General features: G+C 63.5%; 1 protein-coding gene, 1 long non-coding RNA gene and 1 pseudogene across 14 annotated transcripts; 2 read left to right on the forward strand and 1 right to left on the reverse strand.

Annotated features, from left to right (window-relative positions):
- The first annotated feature begins 1,400 nt into the window (after positions 1-1,400).
- SSBP4 (single stranded DNA binding protein 4) lies at positions 1,401-16,593 on the forward strand. 13 transcript variants are annotated; one of them, XM_042978604.1, is made up of 18 exons: positions 1,405-1,794; positions 8,358-8,430; positions 8,788-8,849; positions 8,947-9,031; positions 12,659-12,748; positions 13,268-13,333; positions 13,544-13,603; positions 13,689-13,758; positions 13,925-13,992; positions 14,077-14,144; positions 14,455-14,500; positions 14,591-14,626; positions 14,749-14,803; positions 14,890-14,960; positions 15,056-15,134; positions 15,523-15,551; positions 15,713-15,936; positions 16,202-16,593. In XM_042978604.1, exons 1-17 carry the CDS (start codon positions 1,736-1,738, stop codon positions 15,920-15,922), a joined length of 1,227 nt encoding a protein of 408 aa, XP_042834538.1. In that variant the 5' UTR covers positions 1,405-1,735; the 3' UTR covers positions 15,923-15,936; positions 16,202-16,593. The 13 variants fall into 13 exon arrangements, with proteins under 13 accessions (XP_042834544.1, XP_042834537.1, XP_042834539.1 ...); XM_042978609.1 differs by having other exon boundaries at positions 1,408-1,794; positions 15,713-15,820; XM_042978610.1 differs by having other exon boundaries at positions 1,401-1,794; positions 8,973-9,031; positions 13,925-14,144; positions 15,713-15,820.
- Positions 3,596-6,877, reverse strand: LOC122236631. The gene is made up of 3 exons (XR_006214736.1): positions 6,529-6,877; positions 4,116-4,320; positions 3,596-3,777 (listed from the first exon to the last, which is right to left on the reverse strand). It is a non-coding gene; the product is annotated as an uncharacterized LOC122236631 (long non-coding RNA).
- Positions 4,277-5,039, forward strand: LOC102957414 (annotated as a pseudogene).
- Positions 16,594-16,740: the final 147 nt, after the last annotated feature.

Below are 16,740 nucleotides of genomic sequence, written 5' to 3' on the forward strand. Positions count from 1 at the left end.
TCTCCGCCTGTCTGGAACCCCAGCGGCTCCCGACTTCCCGACCGCCAGGCTTGAGGGGTGGGGATCCCTACTGGGGAGCGCGGCCTCTAAGAGGGAGGTATAACAGGGGGTCAGCTGGCAGGGGCGGGGGCGGTTGCTCCCATCAAGACACGCGCGCGCACACACACACACACACACACACACACACACACACGACGCAGGAAGCCTGAGCACACAACCACACAACACAGGTCCCGGGGAGCCAGTAATCAACCTCCGCGCGGAGGCGCACGCAAACACACACACTTGTGCACACAGCCTAAGGGCGTCCCTCGGCCTCGCACAACCGCCAAGGACACACAACCGCTGCTGCACAGCCAGGGCCAGTTGACCAGACAGCAGCCTTTCCGTGGATACCTACCAAACTCCAGGCAGGCATGATGCACATGTGCACTCACACAGGAACTGCGGGTTCACACCCAGACACAGACACACACGCTCGCAGTCGTGCATGGGGGGGGGGGGGCGGGGGGGCACCCCTATGGCGGACATTCACAGCAACATCCAGACCTGGAGACACAACCGCACTGCCTCCCGCCACCGGGCGCAAGCAGGTCCCGCGCACAGGCCTCCACCCCTCGCAGGCACCCTTGTCCTTACTGCCGTGTCTGCCCCCCTCTCACACCCTCTGGAGGGAGGAGAAGGGCCCCTGGAGGGGGTCCCCCCCACCCCCCCGCCTGCAGTCCTGACTCCTGCAGAGACAATGAAAAGTGGGATGCGCCCCGTTTACAGCTGGCCGATACCCAGGCTGAGCAGCAGCCGCAGGAAGGACCCAGGCGACAATCACCCAGCAACTGCTGTTGACACGGGGTGTGGCTACGGGGCGGCGCTGTGTGGTGGTCTTCGGGTTGCCTGTGTCTGCGTCGTGTGTCTGTGAGTGGCCACAGGCCCCGGGACCGTGTGACGCTGTCGTCTGTGGCGCTGTCCTGGTGGCCACTGTGTATACCACCGTATGTGGGACGGGGTGTCCCTGGGTGAACCCTACGTGTGGCGGGTTCCTCTCAGGATGTGGGGGGGACATATCTGTGGGGAGGACACCCCGTGTGACGGCCTGTGGCTTTAGGGAACTCTCACCCGTCGTTCCAGTAGCTCTGTGGATTTGTGTGTGTAGGGTCCTGTGTGTGGCTGTGCTCCTGGGTGTACAATTTGGGTGGCTGGTCCTATTTGTAGACCGTGTGTGTGGAGCCGTGATCAACTGTATCCTGCTGTGTGTCCCCAGGTGGCCGCCCCCACCCGTGCCTCCGTGTGTGTCCCCGCGCTCCCCCCCCCCCCCCACTGCGTTGGGCACTGCGCGTGCGCGCCCGGCCCACGGTCCCCACAGCGGGACCCATCCGCGCGCCCGCCATCGCCCCTTTAAGAGCGGCGCCCGCGGGCGGCAGGGAGGCGGCGGGCGGGGGCGCGCGCGGCGGGAGGAGGGGGCGCGCGCTTCCCGGAACAGCCCGCGCTGAGGGAAGAGAGGAAGAAAATAAAACCCGTGGCTGGAGCCGAAGCTGGAGCTGCCGCCGCCGCCGCCACCGCCGCCTTGGCCGTCTGGAGCTCCCCCGCGCGGACGATGCCCGCGGTGCCCGCGCGGGGCTCGGGGCTGTGAGGCCCAGGGCGCGGGGTAGCTATGGCGACCGCTAGCGCGGCCCGCGGTGCCGCCTGACAGGTGTGGGCCCCGGAGGCGGCGGCGGCGGCGGCGGCGGCTCGGAGCAGCATGTACGCCAAGGGGGGCAAGGGCTCGGCCGTGCCCTCCGACAGCCAGGCCCGCGAGAAGTGAGTCGGTGGGCCGGGGCCGTGGGCGCCGGGGGCGGGACTCGGCCGCCGCGCAGGCTTCCGTGGGCCCCAATGCCGGCGGGCACCGCGCGGGGCACGTGGGCGCGGGGGCAGGGCGTGCGGGGCCCCAGCGCGGCTCGAAGGGGTCGCGAGATTTGCGGGGGCGCGCGAGACCCGAGGGGCGCGAGATTTGAGGGGGGCGCGCGAGACCCGAGGGGCGCGCGGGGCCGCGGGATTCGTGGGAGTGCGCTAGATCTGAGGGGCGTGAGGAGCTGCAGGGTTCGCGAGATTTGACGGGCGCGTGGGACTCGGGCGGCGCGAGGGACGCGAGGGGTCGTGTGGCTGGAGGGGGTGCGCGAGATCCCAGAGGTCGGGAGGGCTGCAGGGGTGCTGGAGACCCGAGGTTCGCGAGATTTGAGGGGGCGCGTGAAACCCGAGGGCTTGAGCGACCCGAGTGGCGCGAGGGGTCGCGCCCCAGACTTGAGGGCGCAGGATTCGAAGGGGCGCGACAGATCCGAGCCGGACTCGAAGGTCGCGAGACCTCCAACAGTCGAGACCTGCGTGCGCGCGAGGTCGCGAGCCGAGCCCTCTCCCACATTCTGCAGGGAAGTTTCCGCGGCCGACGAGACTGACCTCCGTCGGGGAGGGGGGAACCCCTGCACCTCAGGAAGAGCTTGAGAGAGGAGAGGGCCTGAGGGGTGCTGGCCCCAGCCCCGCGTGGGCAGCTGGGTGGATCCCCTGGGGAGGCCACACGGCTCCCAGTGGGGGGGGAGGGGGGGGACACTGGGATCTGCAAAAACCCCTCATGCGGAGGCTAAAGGTGCCATCGTGCCTATTCTCCAGGCCCCTTGGTGACCAGAGCTGCCCTGCGTTCGTCCGTTTCTTGTAGGGGCTCCCATGTAAGCGTTGGTTTGGAGATCGGGTTCTGCTGCTAAAGAAAGTTTGGAAAACACCAGATGGTCGCACCCCCTCTTTCATCCGTAGGGCTGCGGGGGCCCTGGGGAGGAAGCGATCTGCTGAGGTCTCAGCGTCTGGGGCACGACAGCGAGAGCTCTCGGAAGGGGGGGGAGGGCAACACCGCACCCGGGAAGCCGGCTGGTTGCTGCTGAGCCTTCCTTTCTGAAATAAGGACGACCAGCCTTGTAGGATTCTCACGAGGACTACAAGGAACCCCACGCAGGCAGCCACCAGCCCAGCCACTTCCTGTGCCTGGGCCTCGGTTTCCTCCTCTGTGAAATGGGGTGTGTGTGTGTAGGGGGGGGGGGGTTACACTGCTCAGGTCCTCAGCCCCTGCTGGCACTGTGTTTTTCTCCCTGCTCACCCTCCTGCCTCCTCCTGCCCTTCTTCCGTCTCAGGTCCCTGTCCTGCGCCCGCCTCTGGCTCCCCATCTCAACACTGGGTCTGGGACAGCCTGCCCCAGAAAGGACTGAATACCCGCTGGGTGCCAGGATAGTGGATCCAATAATAAACACTCCCAACCTACAGGGCAGCCTGGAGGGCACCTACCACCCAGAACGAACTAGCACTTGCATTTGGTCATTGGATTTAGGGCTTTTTAAATAAGAGTATGAAGGTAGCAGGGGTAGCTGCAGGCCCCTTTGTCCCCTTTGTATCCCTCCTCCTATGGCTGCAGAGGTTCTGCCGTTGGGAAGTGCTGCTAGGTTGGTTTAAATCATTCCAGAAACGACAACCATGGTTGGTGTCACTGGGTTCCTTGTGTTTTTTTTTCTCCTGGGGTGGGTTTTGAGACCGGGCACGTGACCACAGGTGAAGTTTGTTCCTTAGCTCAGCAGGTGCGGGACTCAGCTTGCGTTTGCTCTGTTTCTTGCTGGGCTTTCCAAGTATGGCTGTGGGCATCCTTGTTTGGAGAGCAGATGAGGAAGAGGTTCTTAAGAAAGGAGCCCCTGAACTGAGTCTTGGAGGCTAAGCAGAGCCGCTGGACACAGGGGAGCCTCCAAGGAAGGACTTGAGAAGAGGTAGTGTCTGGGAGGGAACAGGAGGAGGAGGAGGAGGAAGACAGAGGTGGAATTTGTGAGTGGGGGTCATCACTCTGGCCACCGTGTGGGAGAAGGGCTGTGAGGGGGCAAGTGTGGAGGCTGTGCCAGGCGGATGGTGAGGAGGGTGGTCCCCACCCTGGCAAGAGATGCCTGGAGGCCTGGCCTTGAAGGCAGCAGTGGGGAGGGAGGAAGTGTGTGGCTTGGAGAGTCCCTTTGTTGAGTGATACAAGCCCCTGGGTAGAGGGCATCTCCCAGCCCCCAGCAGCAAGTCCAGGGGCTTTAAGGGGGAGGAGGACACCATGCGGGGAGCATCCGTTTACCTACCATAATTCTTGATTACGGTGGTGGTGCCGCATTGTAGCCTGCGGGGCTCTAACATCCTATTAGGTCACCGTGTGCCTTTCTTCCTATGAATACTTGGGGTCTGGGCACGCCAGATCCTCTAGGTCACTCGCTCCTTCCATCCGCCTGCCCTCTTACCGCAGAAGCGCCCCCATGAGCGCAGTCATTCTGCAGGTCATTTGCCAACCTGGTTAGGGGTGGGGATGCCGGGATTTGGATCCAGAGCCCAGGCCCTTCCCCATGACCGAGCCCGGGGCTTGGTCAGTGACCGTCAAACTAGAAGCCCTGCTTGGGGTCTCTGAAGGGCCCTGAACAACATAGCCCATGTCCAGGCTTCAAAATTTTTCACACTCCCCACCCCCCGCCCCCAACATGCGCGCCGTCAGGCCCCAGGCTGGCGGTTCCGGCCCTCGCTTTCCCTCCGGCAGTGGCTGCACCACCTTGCTTTTCCACTCCTTTTTCAAGTCCCTTGTGGGCAAGGATGTGGTCGTGGAACTCAAGAATGACCTGAGCATCTGAGGAACCCTCCAGCGTGTGGATCGGTATCTCAACATCAAACTGACTGACGTCAGTGTCACAGACCCTGAGAAATAGCCTCCCACGTTATCAGTGAAGGACTGCTTCATCCGGGGCTCAGTGGTCCGCTCTGTGCGGTTGCCGGCAGATGAGGCCGACGCAGCGGCTACAGGACGCAGCAAGGAAGGAGGCCCTGCAGCAGAAACAGTGGTGGTTCCTCCTCCCCTCCCTGTCCCTCTTCTACTGGTGACCTTTAACCTCAAGTCCCAGCCGGGACCCCTGGCTCCCATACTTGAGGGTTTTTTGTCTTTTTTTTTTTTTTTAATAGTGGAGCCTTTCTTTTTTTTTTTAATTATTACTTCAGGGATGAGTGGATGAGAGGAAATAATAGTGGGGAGCAGCTCTCCTCTGTTGAGGGGAGGATAAGTAGGCTGGGGAACGGCAAAGCCTGCCTTGTCCCCAGCATCCGTCCTTCTCACTCCTTCCGTGGAGTGGGAAGAATCTCCTAGATGTCTCCAGGGCACCCATGTGTTTCGTTTTGGGGATGGAAGGAATCTCCCTCCCGTATCGGCAATAAACTTACGATGCACACACAAGCAACAACAACAAAAACACTTTTCACCCAAAACAAAACAGCTCACAATTCTTCCCTCAGACTCCATCGTAGTAAAAATGAAAGTACCAACATGTAAGAGAAATCGGCAAAACTGAAAACTCCGCCTGGTTTCTCTGCTTTGGGGATAAAACCCCACCCAAATCCTTAACATCGAAATACTCAGCCAACTTGTATGGGCGCTTACCAGACTACTTGTGTTAATCCCCCCCCGAAGTCACAGGAGGGAGTCCTGGTGTTGGTTTGTTCATTCCTTTGGGGTAGCTGGGGGCCCAAGATGCGCTGGGCTCTGTTTTAAGTTCAGTAGTGAGTGAAAGAGAGCAAGTCCCTGCCTCCACCCCCGGCCCCCTCCGAAGCTACATTCCAGAAGGAGCTGCAGGCAGAGAGCAGAGACCTATGTGTCGGAAGGGGATAAATAAGGTGATGGGGGGGGGGGCGGTGGCGGATGGGACAGGTGGTGTTAGGTGTGATAGGAAAGACTGTGACGGGTGACATTTGAGCTACACCGGTCTCTAGGTGGAAGCGTTGGAGGTGGGTGAACACCCTGGGTAAAGGCCCTGAGGTGGAGGATGGCCAGTGTATGTGTGTTGGGGCAGTGAAGGGGGAGTGTTCCGGGATGTGTGTGTGTAGACACTAGGGGCTGGGGAGAGCGCAGCCCCTGGAAGGGGGCGGGGGGGGGGGGCTGTCAAAATCCAGGTAAGAGATGCTAGTGGCCTGGGCCAAGCGTGTGCTAGAGGAGGCAGGAAGAAGGCTCCGAATCAGGAGAGAGAGCTTTTTCCTTAAGTCTTTTCCCCCTAAATTCAGTAAGTGCGGTGATCTCAGGGCTATGGTTGGGTGGATATTATTCATGCACGTGTGTGCACCCTTGTACCTTTGTGAGTCAAGGCCAGACCACCCAAGCCAGATCACAGGGGCGTGGGGGGGCAGGCAGAGGTGGGCTCCTGAACCTGCATTCCGGGTCACATGTCACTGCTGAACAGTCAAGGGCAAAGGGAGGTATAGGAGGACCCGATGGCTGGCAGTGTAGACCCCTTGGTGGTTGTGGTGGGAGCCAAGGGTATTTCTTCAGGGGGCTTACTGAGCTAGAATTCCCCCAGGGCAAGACCGCAGCCCCCCACTACCCCTACCCTTACCCCATCTACCTGGGTTCCCCCACCTCATTTTGCTTCCTTGTCTCTGGACGTCTCACCCCAGACTTTCCTGCTCCTTGCAGCAACCCCCGAAATGGTTGAGGGACTGACCAGGCCTCTCTCAGCCTCTCCTTACCTGGAAGGTGGGGTAGTTGGTAGGCCTGGGCTGGTTGGCTCTGCTTCAGGCCATTGGCTTTTCACATTCGTTCCTTCACTAATGGACACAGGGCTGGCAGATGCAGGCCCCTTGAAGGCTCAGGAAGCCTCCAGAAAGGAAGAGTCACAGGAGTGAATTGGACAGGTAGACCTGGCCATGGGGCCATGGGGCCAGGAAGGCTGAGAGGGGTGCGATGATGTGGGGGAATCCGCAGCCAGTCTTGAGGAAAACCCACGCTTGGAGTTGCGTGAGCACCGTGACTCTACCCCTCTGTGCCCTGTCCCTGTAGGTGGCTGTCGCAGCTCATTTGGTGTGGTGTGAGCCGGGGGCCCACCTCACCCTGGGACAGCTGCCCACCCCAACCCCTTAACGTCCCCCTTTTGCCCTTCCCTAGCACGCACAACCTTCCGGCCCACCATATAACTTCGCTTCTCCTATGTATTGTTGTGTCCCTGTCTGCCCACGAGCAGGTGGCTTGCAGAGGTACAGGTGTCTGTCGCGTTCATTGCACAGGGAGGTGCTGGATGAAGGAAGAGGATCCAGGCCAAGGACAGAACCCATGGGGTGGGGCAGGGACTGGGGGCCAGGACAGAATGGCCAGAACTGCCTCTGTGAGGTCTGAGGAAGGGGGAGTGATCTGATGGGGGGCGGGTATGTGAGGATCAAGAAGCCTGGCTGGGAAGGTGGGGAGAGAGCAGGAACTTGAGACAAAGCAGGGTTATTTTAGTATGGGGCCCTCAGCCAGGGAAGGGCGGCCAGCCGAGTGGGGAGGCGTACTAGAAGGCCTTCCAGCTCAGGCCAGCCCTTGAGGAGTCCCCGGTCTTGGATCTGGACCCTATACCCCCCAGCCCACATGGGACCTGGCCGGGCAGTAAGGTCCCTGGGAGCACTGGGAGGGGCCAGTAACTGTGGAGTGGATGGTTGGGAAATGGGTGACCCCAGGGGCCAGGAAGTTGTTTCTCTGCTTGCTGGTGTGGAGGACTGATGAGGGGGCGTGGAGGCTGAGGATGGAGAGGCTTGGAAGGTGGCGTGGAAGGGCCGGCCTTCCTACGTGGTCCGTGGAGGACACTGCCGGATGGAAGGTGGCCTGTTCTTGGGGTGGGCAGTGGCCAGATTGGTGTGTCTAAGGTTACCCGGCACTGTGTTTCGACAAGGTGCCGTGGCAGCCAAGTGGCACTGCTGGCCCCACTGCCCCTCGCTACCCTCACTTCTCCAGACTCTCCCTGGAGGGCTGGTATAGATGGGTCATGGCCACCACTGGTGGATGGGCGCTGATCCTGAGAAAGAGAACGGGGGTCCAGGGACACCTGGAAGAGGGCCCCTAGCAGGCAAGGCTGGGAGGGAATTAGGTGCCGGGCCCTGGCCACATGGCCTAGGGTACTGGCTGGGAGACCCTACCCAGGGCATAGTCTGGAGCGACATCCGGGAGCCCTTTCTCCTGGGCAGAAAACCTCCCCGGGACCAAGGCTGTTCTGGGGTCTCAGCGTTGGCAGGATGGGGCCAGGACTTGGTGTTTAACAGCAGAGTTTGGTTTGCAAGTGGGGGGTTATGGACTGCTGAGAGCGTTGCCTAGAAGAAGGGCCTGCAGGCTGGGTATTGATGGATATGTAGGAGTTGGCTGGTCTGAGCAACTGAGGTCATCACCTGTCAGGGTGGGGGAGATGTGGGTGATTGGGGAACCAGCAGGGGGCAGTGAGTGAGGCCGGGAGTGGCGTCATGAGGGGCTCACTGAGGGCCTCTCTCAGGGATCCTTGGGACTGTGGGGCTCGCCCCAGGCCTGAGCCAGCCTCCCCTCTGCCTGCCTGCAGGTTGGCACTCTATGTATACGAGTACCTGTTGCACGTTGGTGCCCAGAAGTCAGCCCAGACCTTTCTGTCCGAGGTAAGCGAGCCTGGCCAGGCAGAGATCCCCCCTAAGCTGGGCCCTTCCTTACCACCCATACCCTGGGGTCCTCTCCATCTCCTTTCCAGATGGGTTGGGGTGCCCCTCTGCTGGCCCTGGGAACTGAGGGCTGGGGTGGATCAGGGCCCGTGGACTGGTGTCCAGGCATCTGCCTGGCCATCTGACGATCTGTGCCCACTTATCTGCCCCTCACATAGTTGCCCCCCTCCCAGCTCCTTTGCTCTGGGCCGCTGGTCCCCTGCCCCAGCATTCCCCAGGCACCAGGCTGGGCTAGGGCTGCCTCAGGTTGGAAGGGGTCAGGCAGGGCCCTCTCACTGTCTTGCCTTCCCCCTGCAGATCCGATGGGAGAAGAACATTACGCTGGGGGAGCCCCCAGGGTTCCTGCATTCCTGGTGGTGGTGCGTGTGAGGCTGGCCAGGGTGGGCCACGGAGGGGGGCTGGGTGGGGACGTGTGGGGAAACCATCGTCCCCCCCCCCCCTCCCTGCCGCCCACAGCGTGTTCTGGGACTTGTACTGTGCAGCACCTGACCGCAGAGAGGCGTGTGAGCACTCAAATGAGGCCAAGGCCTTCCAGGACTACGTGAGTCCCTGCCCCGGGGACTGAGACCAGGGCTCGTGGGCATGGGCAGGTTTCTGGGCCTGTGGCCTTGGGGTCCTGTGTGGCCTGAGGCTGGCTTGGGTGGCCAAGTGGGTCTGGCTGTGGGGATTGATCTGGCCACTTCTGGGGAGTCCCTATTCCCTCTACTCAGTATAGGGATACTCACAAGATGGGGGAGGTCCTTCCACTGCGCTCAGCTCCTGAGGGCCCCCACAGCCCCCCCCCCCCACCTTCCTGAGGCCGGCCCCGCCTCTCTTCTCCATCATCTGAATCCCCCGTGGAGCCAGGAGCTCCTGCCTCCCCATCTGCCTAGCTGTGTATGTGTAGTTTGTGTGTGTGTGTGTCTACATGTGTGGCGGGGGACAGGGTTGGGGCCGCTACTGCATGTCCCCTACCGCCCCAGCCTTTCTGAGTGCAGGCGGGAGTGGCGGTGGGGGTTGGCTAACTGGCAGGTGCACCCTTGAGCAGTAGAGGCCCAGCAGTGGGCACACTTCCTAACTTTGCTTGGTGGCTGAGGCTGTTGACTCCACCTCTTTGGCCTCAGTTTCCTTCTGGGTTGAGTGGGGGTCAGAGGCCTGTCTGAAGAGGAAAGGGCATGACATGAAAGGGCTGGTGGCATTTTGTCACGCGCAGATGGCAGCCCCTGCCTTTATCTTCTTGGCCTTGGGTGTGGGGCTTGGCCACCCGGCTTCTCCGAGGGGTCTCTGGTTGGCCAGGAAAGGCTTGGGGGCTCCGGGCCCACTCAAGGGGGAAGCGGCAGCTCAGCTGGCGTCCAGGGGCGGGCAGCTCTAGGCGAGTCCCCCCCTCCCACCGCCCTCCCCGTTGTGCGCCCACACTCCGACGGCCGTCCTCGCGTCCTGAGCAATCCTCCCCGCTGCGCCCCCTCGGGCCTCCCAGGGCGTGGCGGTCCCCATCTCGCTCTGCAATTGGTCAAGGTTGTGCACCGCCTCCCCGCATAATGCATCCCCTCCCCTGCCCAGTGCAGGCCTTCGTAGGGCGGGAATGCGGCCCCAGAGGGGTAAGGCTTCGTCTTGTCCCTGAAGACGCTCCTCACGCGCCTTACGCTGTGCTTGGGAGCTGGGGTCATACTGTTGGTCCCTTTGGGTCCCACTGCTCGTGTGCTGCCCCCCTGTCCCTCTCCTGCCAGAACTGGGGCTCCAGGGGTGTCTGGAGTTGTGTGCGTGCCTGACTCCGTGAGGGCGCCCCCTCCCAGTCGAGCCCTAGCCCCTCCCGGCCTGCTCAGCGCCCCTTCCCTCTCCGCCCCGGCTTTGCCTCTGCCCGCGACTCCAGCGGCCTCTCAGGGCGCCTCGAGGGAGGGCAAGGAGGGCGGAGCGCTTGGTTCTTCACACGGAGGGGAACGCGCTTCCCGGGAGCGCGCCGGTTACCATGGCAGCGGAGCGCGCGTGGCGTGGGGGTGGGGGGAGATGGCACGGGCACAGCGGACGTGGGTGGGGGGATGGGGACCCCCCGCCCCGCCCGCGGTGGGTAGCGACCTGGCCCCGGGGTGGCGGGTTCTCTGTGGCTGCGGGCGCACATCCTGCCCGGCCGCTGCTCTAGCGCCCTGCTTGCCTCCTCTACGTGGTCGGTGTGTGTGGGGGGGCCTCCGAGTGGGGACTCAGTTCGCCCCTCCCGGCTCTGCTGCCGACCTCGGCATCTCCAGGAAACGCTAGCGCGCCCAACCCGTCGTCATAGCAACGCAGGTTGGGCCAGGGCGTCTCCGGGTGGATGATGGACGGGGAGGGGGGGGGGGGGGCGGCTAGCTGGGCCACCCGCCAGGAAGAGTGGACCGCCCCATATTAACCCTTCTGGGCCTAGAATTGGGAAGCTACAAGGGGGTGAGGGGTGCCCCATCTTTTCCCTGCCCCCACATCTCGTGGTCCGCAGCCCAGAAAGCAACTGCCCCCACCTCCACCCTCCCGACCAGGAAATGCTCTGGCGCCTGTTGTGGCTCAAAAGGAGGGGGACTGCTCTCCCACCCTCCCTGTGGGGTAGGTGGGGGGGGGGGGCGGGGGTGGATAGACCTAAGGTTCAGAGGTGCCCCTGTTCAGCCACTGCGGCAGACGCCTGCGAGAATAGCTGTTCGGCTGTAAGGCTGTATCTGTGGGAGGGCATGAGGTGGAGGAAGGGGGGGGGGGTGGCAGTTTGGAGGGGGGGCTGAAAGCTTTATCCCCCCTCACTCCTAGGGTCTCTTGGGCTTTCAAAAGGTTTGCAATGGGCCCTGGGAATGCTTTCAGTCACCATAGGCCCGGGGAGACTCCCACCCATACCTCCCCAGTTTGGGGCCTGGAGTCCTTCAGAGGCTGACCTTTGAGAAGGGACAGGAAGGGGGGCAGCTTGCATTCCCCAGGCGGAAGGGTATGTCTCCAGGGGCCCTGCCCTGCCCTGCCCCAGCCAAGGGGCCCTCTCCCCACTTCTGTAGGGCAGGAAATGCTGTGTGACCGTGGGCAAAATGCTTAACTCCTCTGAACCCAAGTGGCTGCAGTTCCTCAAATTCCTGAGCATCCCTCGTGTGATGGCTTGTGCTAGCCCCAGGGACGGCAGTGACCCGCACAGACCAGACCCTTCCTCTTGGGTCCTGTCAGGCCTGGAGTGGGGGCAGATGATCCAGACAGACCAGAGTCAAGGGGCCCCCAGAGAACTACTCCTCTCTTCTCTACTCAGTCCCTGCAGAGTCCTCCTCCTTCCCTGTCCTTTGATGTGTCCCCTCTACCCTGTAAACTAGGCCTCCATTTCCCCTTCTCCTCCCTGCTCTGTGGGCCCCAAAGGCAGACAGGCCTGGGACTTGGAACCGACCAGAGGAAGTGGCCTGTCAGCCTGCCCCCCTGCCAGCTCTGGCCTGCCACCAGCATCTCCGCCCTTGGCTGACATGGGAACTCCCCTCTCTGGCACCCTGTCATCTCCTCTCCTCCATCTGAAGTCAGGAGCCTGAAGACCCCACCCCAGTAGTCCTCCTCTTCATTTCCCTCCCTATTGGAGGAGGAGGGGGATTGGTGTGTGCAGCAGCTTCAGGGAGGAGCCTTCTGGAAGGGAGGCTCATCTTGAAGCTGCCAGTTGGTTTTTAGGTGTCTTGGATAGAGCTGGGGGTCTAGCTTATCTGCCTCACCAGCCTACCGGGATGGGCCTAGAGTTAGGGTCTGTGCCCCCACTAGTCTGAGGTTAGATTCAGACGGAAGGAACAAGCCTGTGCCAATGGATGAGGCACATGCCCACTGGAGCCCTGGGTTGTTGGCATTTTCAGACCCCCAGATCCTCGGGCTTGGGACTGACTCCTTAGGAACTGGGAATCCTGGCCTCCTTCCTGGGCTGTGGGTTCAGCCTGGCAGGGCCCTGATCACCTCCAGCGTCTTGGGTGCAGCAAAGAGGCAAAGCCCATCCTGACGCCACATAGCGCATCTGAGGAGGAGGCCAAGTCAGGGTTGCTGATCGTGGGTGGGGACAGGGGCAGCTGCTCGTCACCTAGAGGACCCTCCAGGCGTCGTCACCTGCATGGGTAGAAGGTCAGATGGTCCAGGTTCCTTGTGCAGTGGAGTGGGCTGCTTTTGGAAAGGAGAGGACACTCAAGCAGGAAGTGACCTGACCTGGTTTTCATGGTATTCCCCACCCCTGCAGAGCTCTGTAGCGGCCCCTAGTCCAGTGATGGGGAGCATGGCCCCCAACGACGCAATGGCAGCGGGCCCCATGGCACCCGGCTTCTTCCAGGTACAGCCAGGGCTGGTGCCCCCTGTTCTGCAACTCTTGAGTGGTTATGTCAGGGTGACAGGTGCGGGCAATGATGGGGTTGGGGGTCTCATGTGGGGAGAGGCCCTGGCAGGCTGGAATTGCCGGTGGAATTGCCGGCCCTCCCAGGCTGGAATGGGAGGGTGGTCAGTGCGTGGGTTTTTGCATCTGGGTTTTGGTGTAGCCAGCGGGGGAGGGGCCGCTTCAGCTGGGTCCCAGGCCAGGAGAAGGCGGGGTCTCTGTGCAGTTGGTCTGTGCGTGCCAGGTTGCTAAGAGCCTTACAGCATGGCTCTCTGAGCCGTGGGTCTTGCCCCTGACTGTTTCCGTAGAGCCCTTCACCCCAAACCCCGTCTTGCCCTAGGGGGAGTGCAGGACTGGCCCACCCTCCCGCCTCCATGGCATCCCCTCCCCCCTCCCTGGCCACGCCCAGCAAGGCCACAGAAAGCAGTGAAGCTTCGGTGGACCTCGCTCTTCCCAACCCACCTGGTTCTGTCCTCCTAGGGCCCCCCCGACTCCCAGCAGCCCCCCCACAACCCCAACGCCCCCATGATGGGGCCTCACGTTCAGGTAAGGACCTGTGACGCCCCGCCCCTTCACCACACGCACGTCCCAGCAACTCGAGCCGCCGGCCCCACCGCACTGGCTGGCTGCCGTCTGCTGACTGGTCCTGGAAGAGGGGGCTGTCCGGGCTGGGGGCCGGGGCGCCGCAGGAACGGGGTAGCTTTGGGGGGCGAACAGGGCGGTGGGAGGTGCTGATCCCCGGCCCACCTCTTCCAGCCCTTCATGTCACCGCGGTTCCCAGGGGGCCCCCGGCCCGCCCTGCGGATGCCGAGTCAGGTGAGAGAGGGATGAGGGGAGGGGGGCCAGGAGTTGGGCCAGGGTGGCGGTGCCCTCGCTCACTGCTGCCACGCCCCCTCCGCAGCCTCCGGTGGGCCTCCCCGGCTCCCAGCCCCTCCTCCCTGGCGCCATGGAACCCTCCCCGCGTGCTCAGGGTGAGTAGGGAAGCTCCAGCTGCTGCCTCCCCCTCCACTCATCGGGACCCCGGCTCGGAATGCCTCCTCCCTGCTGTCTCACGGTGCAGAACCACCCCCATCCGGCCCATGTCCACCCCGGGGAGTGTTACCGGCCTGAGCCCCCCTCCTTCTGTCCCCACCTCAGGGCATCCGAGCATGGGCCCGATGCAGAGGGTGACACCTCCACGGGGCATGGCCGGCGTTGGACCCCAGGTGAGGGCAGGGTCCGGGAGAGGGGGTACGCCTCGGGGCCTTCCCCCCACACCTTGGCCACTCACAGCCCTTTTGCTTTCCCAGAGCTATGGAGGTGGCATGCGGCCCCCACCCAACTCTCTCGCCGGCCCGGGCCTGCCCACCATGAACATGTAAGGCTCTGGGAGAACCCCTGGAGTGTGCCCACGTGGGCCATCACCCAGCTTCACCCGCTGGGTGGGCCGGGGCAGGCTCAATCTGCACTGGCCATTGTTAATGCTCTGGATATGGATTACTCTGCTGTCAGGTGGGGAAACTGAGGCCCAAAGGCCGGTGAGGGATGAAGGCTGACCCCGCCAGTGTCTGCTGCACTGCGGGCCTGTTTGGGGGCACACGGGGCAGCAGGGTGGGGGGCGACAGTGCGTAGTGGGGGGCCGTGTACCACCCGGCCTCGCCCCAGGGTCCACCCACTGTCTCTTCTAGGGGCCCTGGAGTGCGAGGCCCATGGGCCAGCCCCAGCGGAAACTCGGTGAGTGGTGGCCCGGAGGGCCGGGGGAAGATGGTAGCGGTCTGTGAGGGGTAGAGCGGGCCGACTGCTCATAGCTGCCCTTCTCCCCAGATCCCCTATTCCTCCTCCTCCCCCGGCAGCTACACGGTGAGTGGGGCCCAGCGGGGCGGTGGCTGTGCCGCTCAAGCCTGGGGGGAGGGGTTGTGGGTGGCAGATGTGTGTGTGTGGGGGGGGTCTTTCTCACTTTCTCTGTCTCCCTCCTTGCGCAGGGACCCCCAGGAGGAGGCGGGCCCCCTGGAACACCCATCATGCCCAGCCCTGGAGGTGGTACAGCCCGGGTGGGGTACAGGGAGGGTGTTCCCGGAGAAGTCGTCACGCTTCTTCCCCTCATGCACCAATATCTCCCCCAGACTCCACCAACTCCAGCGAGAACATGTACACTATCATGAACCCCATTGGGCCGGGCGCCGGCAGGGCTAATGTGAGTGGAGGGGGCTCCGGGGTGGGGGCTGCAGAAAGCAGTGGCCCCACTGGGGGTCTGGTGGCCCTAGTCCCACGCTGCCCCGCTGCCCGCAGTTCCCGCTTGGCCCTGGTCCGGAGGGTCCCATGGCGGCCATGAGTGCGATGGAGCCTCATCACGTGAACGGATCCCTGGGTGAGTGGGCGTCCGGAGACCGCCCCCCGCCCCACTCCCCAACCAGGCTGCTTCACAAGCCTTTTGCGCCCCCTGGCGGATGCTCCCGCCCCTCCAACCCCGTTTCTCCTCTGGCGACCCAGTTGTGCCCCGAGCTTCCGCAGGCGGCCCAGTGGCAGGGGTTGCGTCGGGGGGAGGATTCCTGTAACTAAAGCATGAGTGCCATCACTGACCCCTGCCCGGGCCCTCCGTCCGAGATCCCCAGCAGGCTGGGCCTGGGGGCGGGGGAAGTTCGAGGAGGGGGTCGATTGACCCTGGGCTCCCGGCGGGGGGGGGGGGGGGGGGGGCGGGGGAGTCGGGCCTGGCGCAGGCGCGTCTGAGCCGCGATCCGCCGTCTGTCGGTCCACAGGCTCGGGCGATATGGACGGGTTGCCGAAGGTGAGGGGCCGCGCTCCTGCGTGGGGTGGGGCCTGGGGCTCCCGGGGTGCGGGGATGCGGGCTTGACCAGGGCGGTGAGGCCTAGTCCAGGTCGGGACGAGCGGTGGGCAGGGCCTGGCCCGCGGGGCGGGGAGTACCGCGCTGACCGCGGCCGCCCCCAGAGCTCCCCCGGCGCCGTGGCCGGCCTGAGCAACGCCCCGGGCACCCCGCGGGACGACGGCGAGATGGCGGCCGCCGGGACCTTCCTGCACCCGTTCCCGAGCGAAAGCGTAAGCGACTGCGTCGACTCCCCCCCCGCGGCGGCGTCGGGCCGGAGGGGCCTGGCGGGCAGGCCCCGGCGGGGCGGCCGGGGGGCCAGAGCAAGACCGTGACCGCGGCGGGCCAGGTGGGGGGGCGGCCGCGTCATCCTTCCCCTCCCCTCTCCCCCCCTTCCCTCACTCCCGCCCTTATCTCACCGGCCCGCCCCCGTCCCAACCCCACCCTGGGACCCGCACCCCAGGGCGGCTTCCCCACGCTTCGCCACCTGTCTCCCCTTCCCCCCCCCCCCCACGTCCGCCCCGCCCCGTCCCCTCTTCTTCCCGGGGGGGCGGGTCCCAGCCTAGGCCGGAGCTGAGCCCGCCTCCGCGCGCCACCCCCTCGTCTCTCCGCAGTACTCGCCGGGGATGACCATGAGCGTGTGATGGGGCAGTAGCCCCTTGCCCACTGCCGGCCTCGGCTTCTGCCCAGTGCCCCTGCCTGGGACCAAGGTCCAGGGGCTCGGGCAGTCTGCTGGGTGAGGGTCTGAGGTCACACCTCGGGCGACTGTACTCCAGTTCAAGGATTGGACAGCTGGGAGGCCCCGCACGAAGGACTCTCATTTTATAAAAAAAAAAAAAACAAAACAAAAAAGAAAAAACGCAAGGACCTCAGAGACGTTCTTTCATGTATAGGACCTTCCTGCCATTTCTATTTTGTCCAAGGGGGCTCCCTGGGGACCTCTTTTCCCCTGGACAGCAGGGGGTGGGCCCCATCAATAAATGTAACTTGGTTTTGGTTTTTGGTATCTGGTCTCAGATTTCTTCACTTTGGCTTGCAGCCACACCCTCCATCATGGGGTTAGGCAGAGGCTTCAGGGTTCTGGAAGTCTCAAGATTTGGGACATCAGTTTTTGAAGGGTAGGTTGGAGTCTACCACGTGAGAAACGGGAAAT

The sequence above is a fragment of the Panthera tigris genome, chromosome A2, assembly GCF_018350195.1.
Source record: "Panthera tigris isolate Pti1 chromosome A2, P.tigris_Pti1_mat1.1, whole genome shotgun sequence".
NCBI lineage: Eukaryota > Metazoa > Chordata > Mammalia > Carnivora > Felidae > Panthera > Panthera tigris.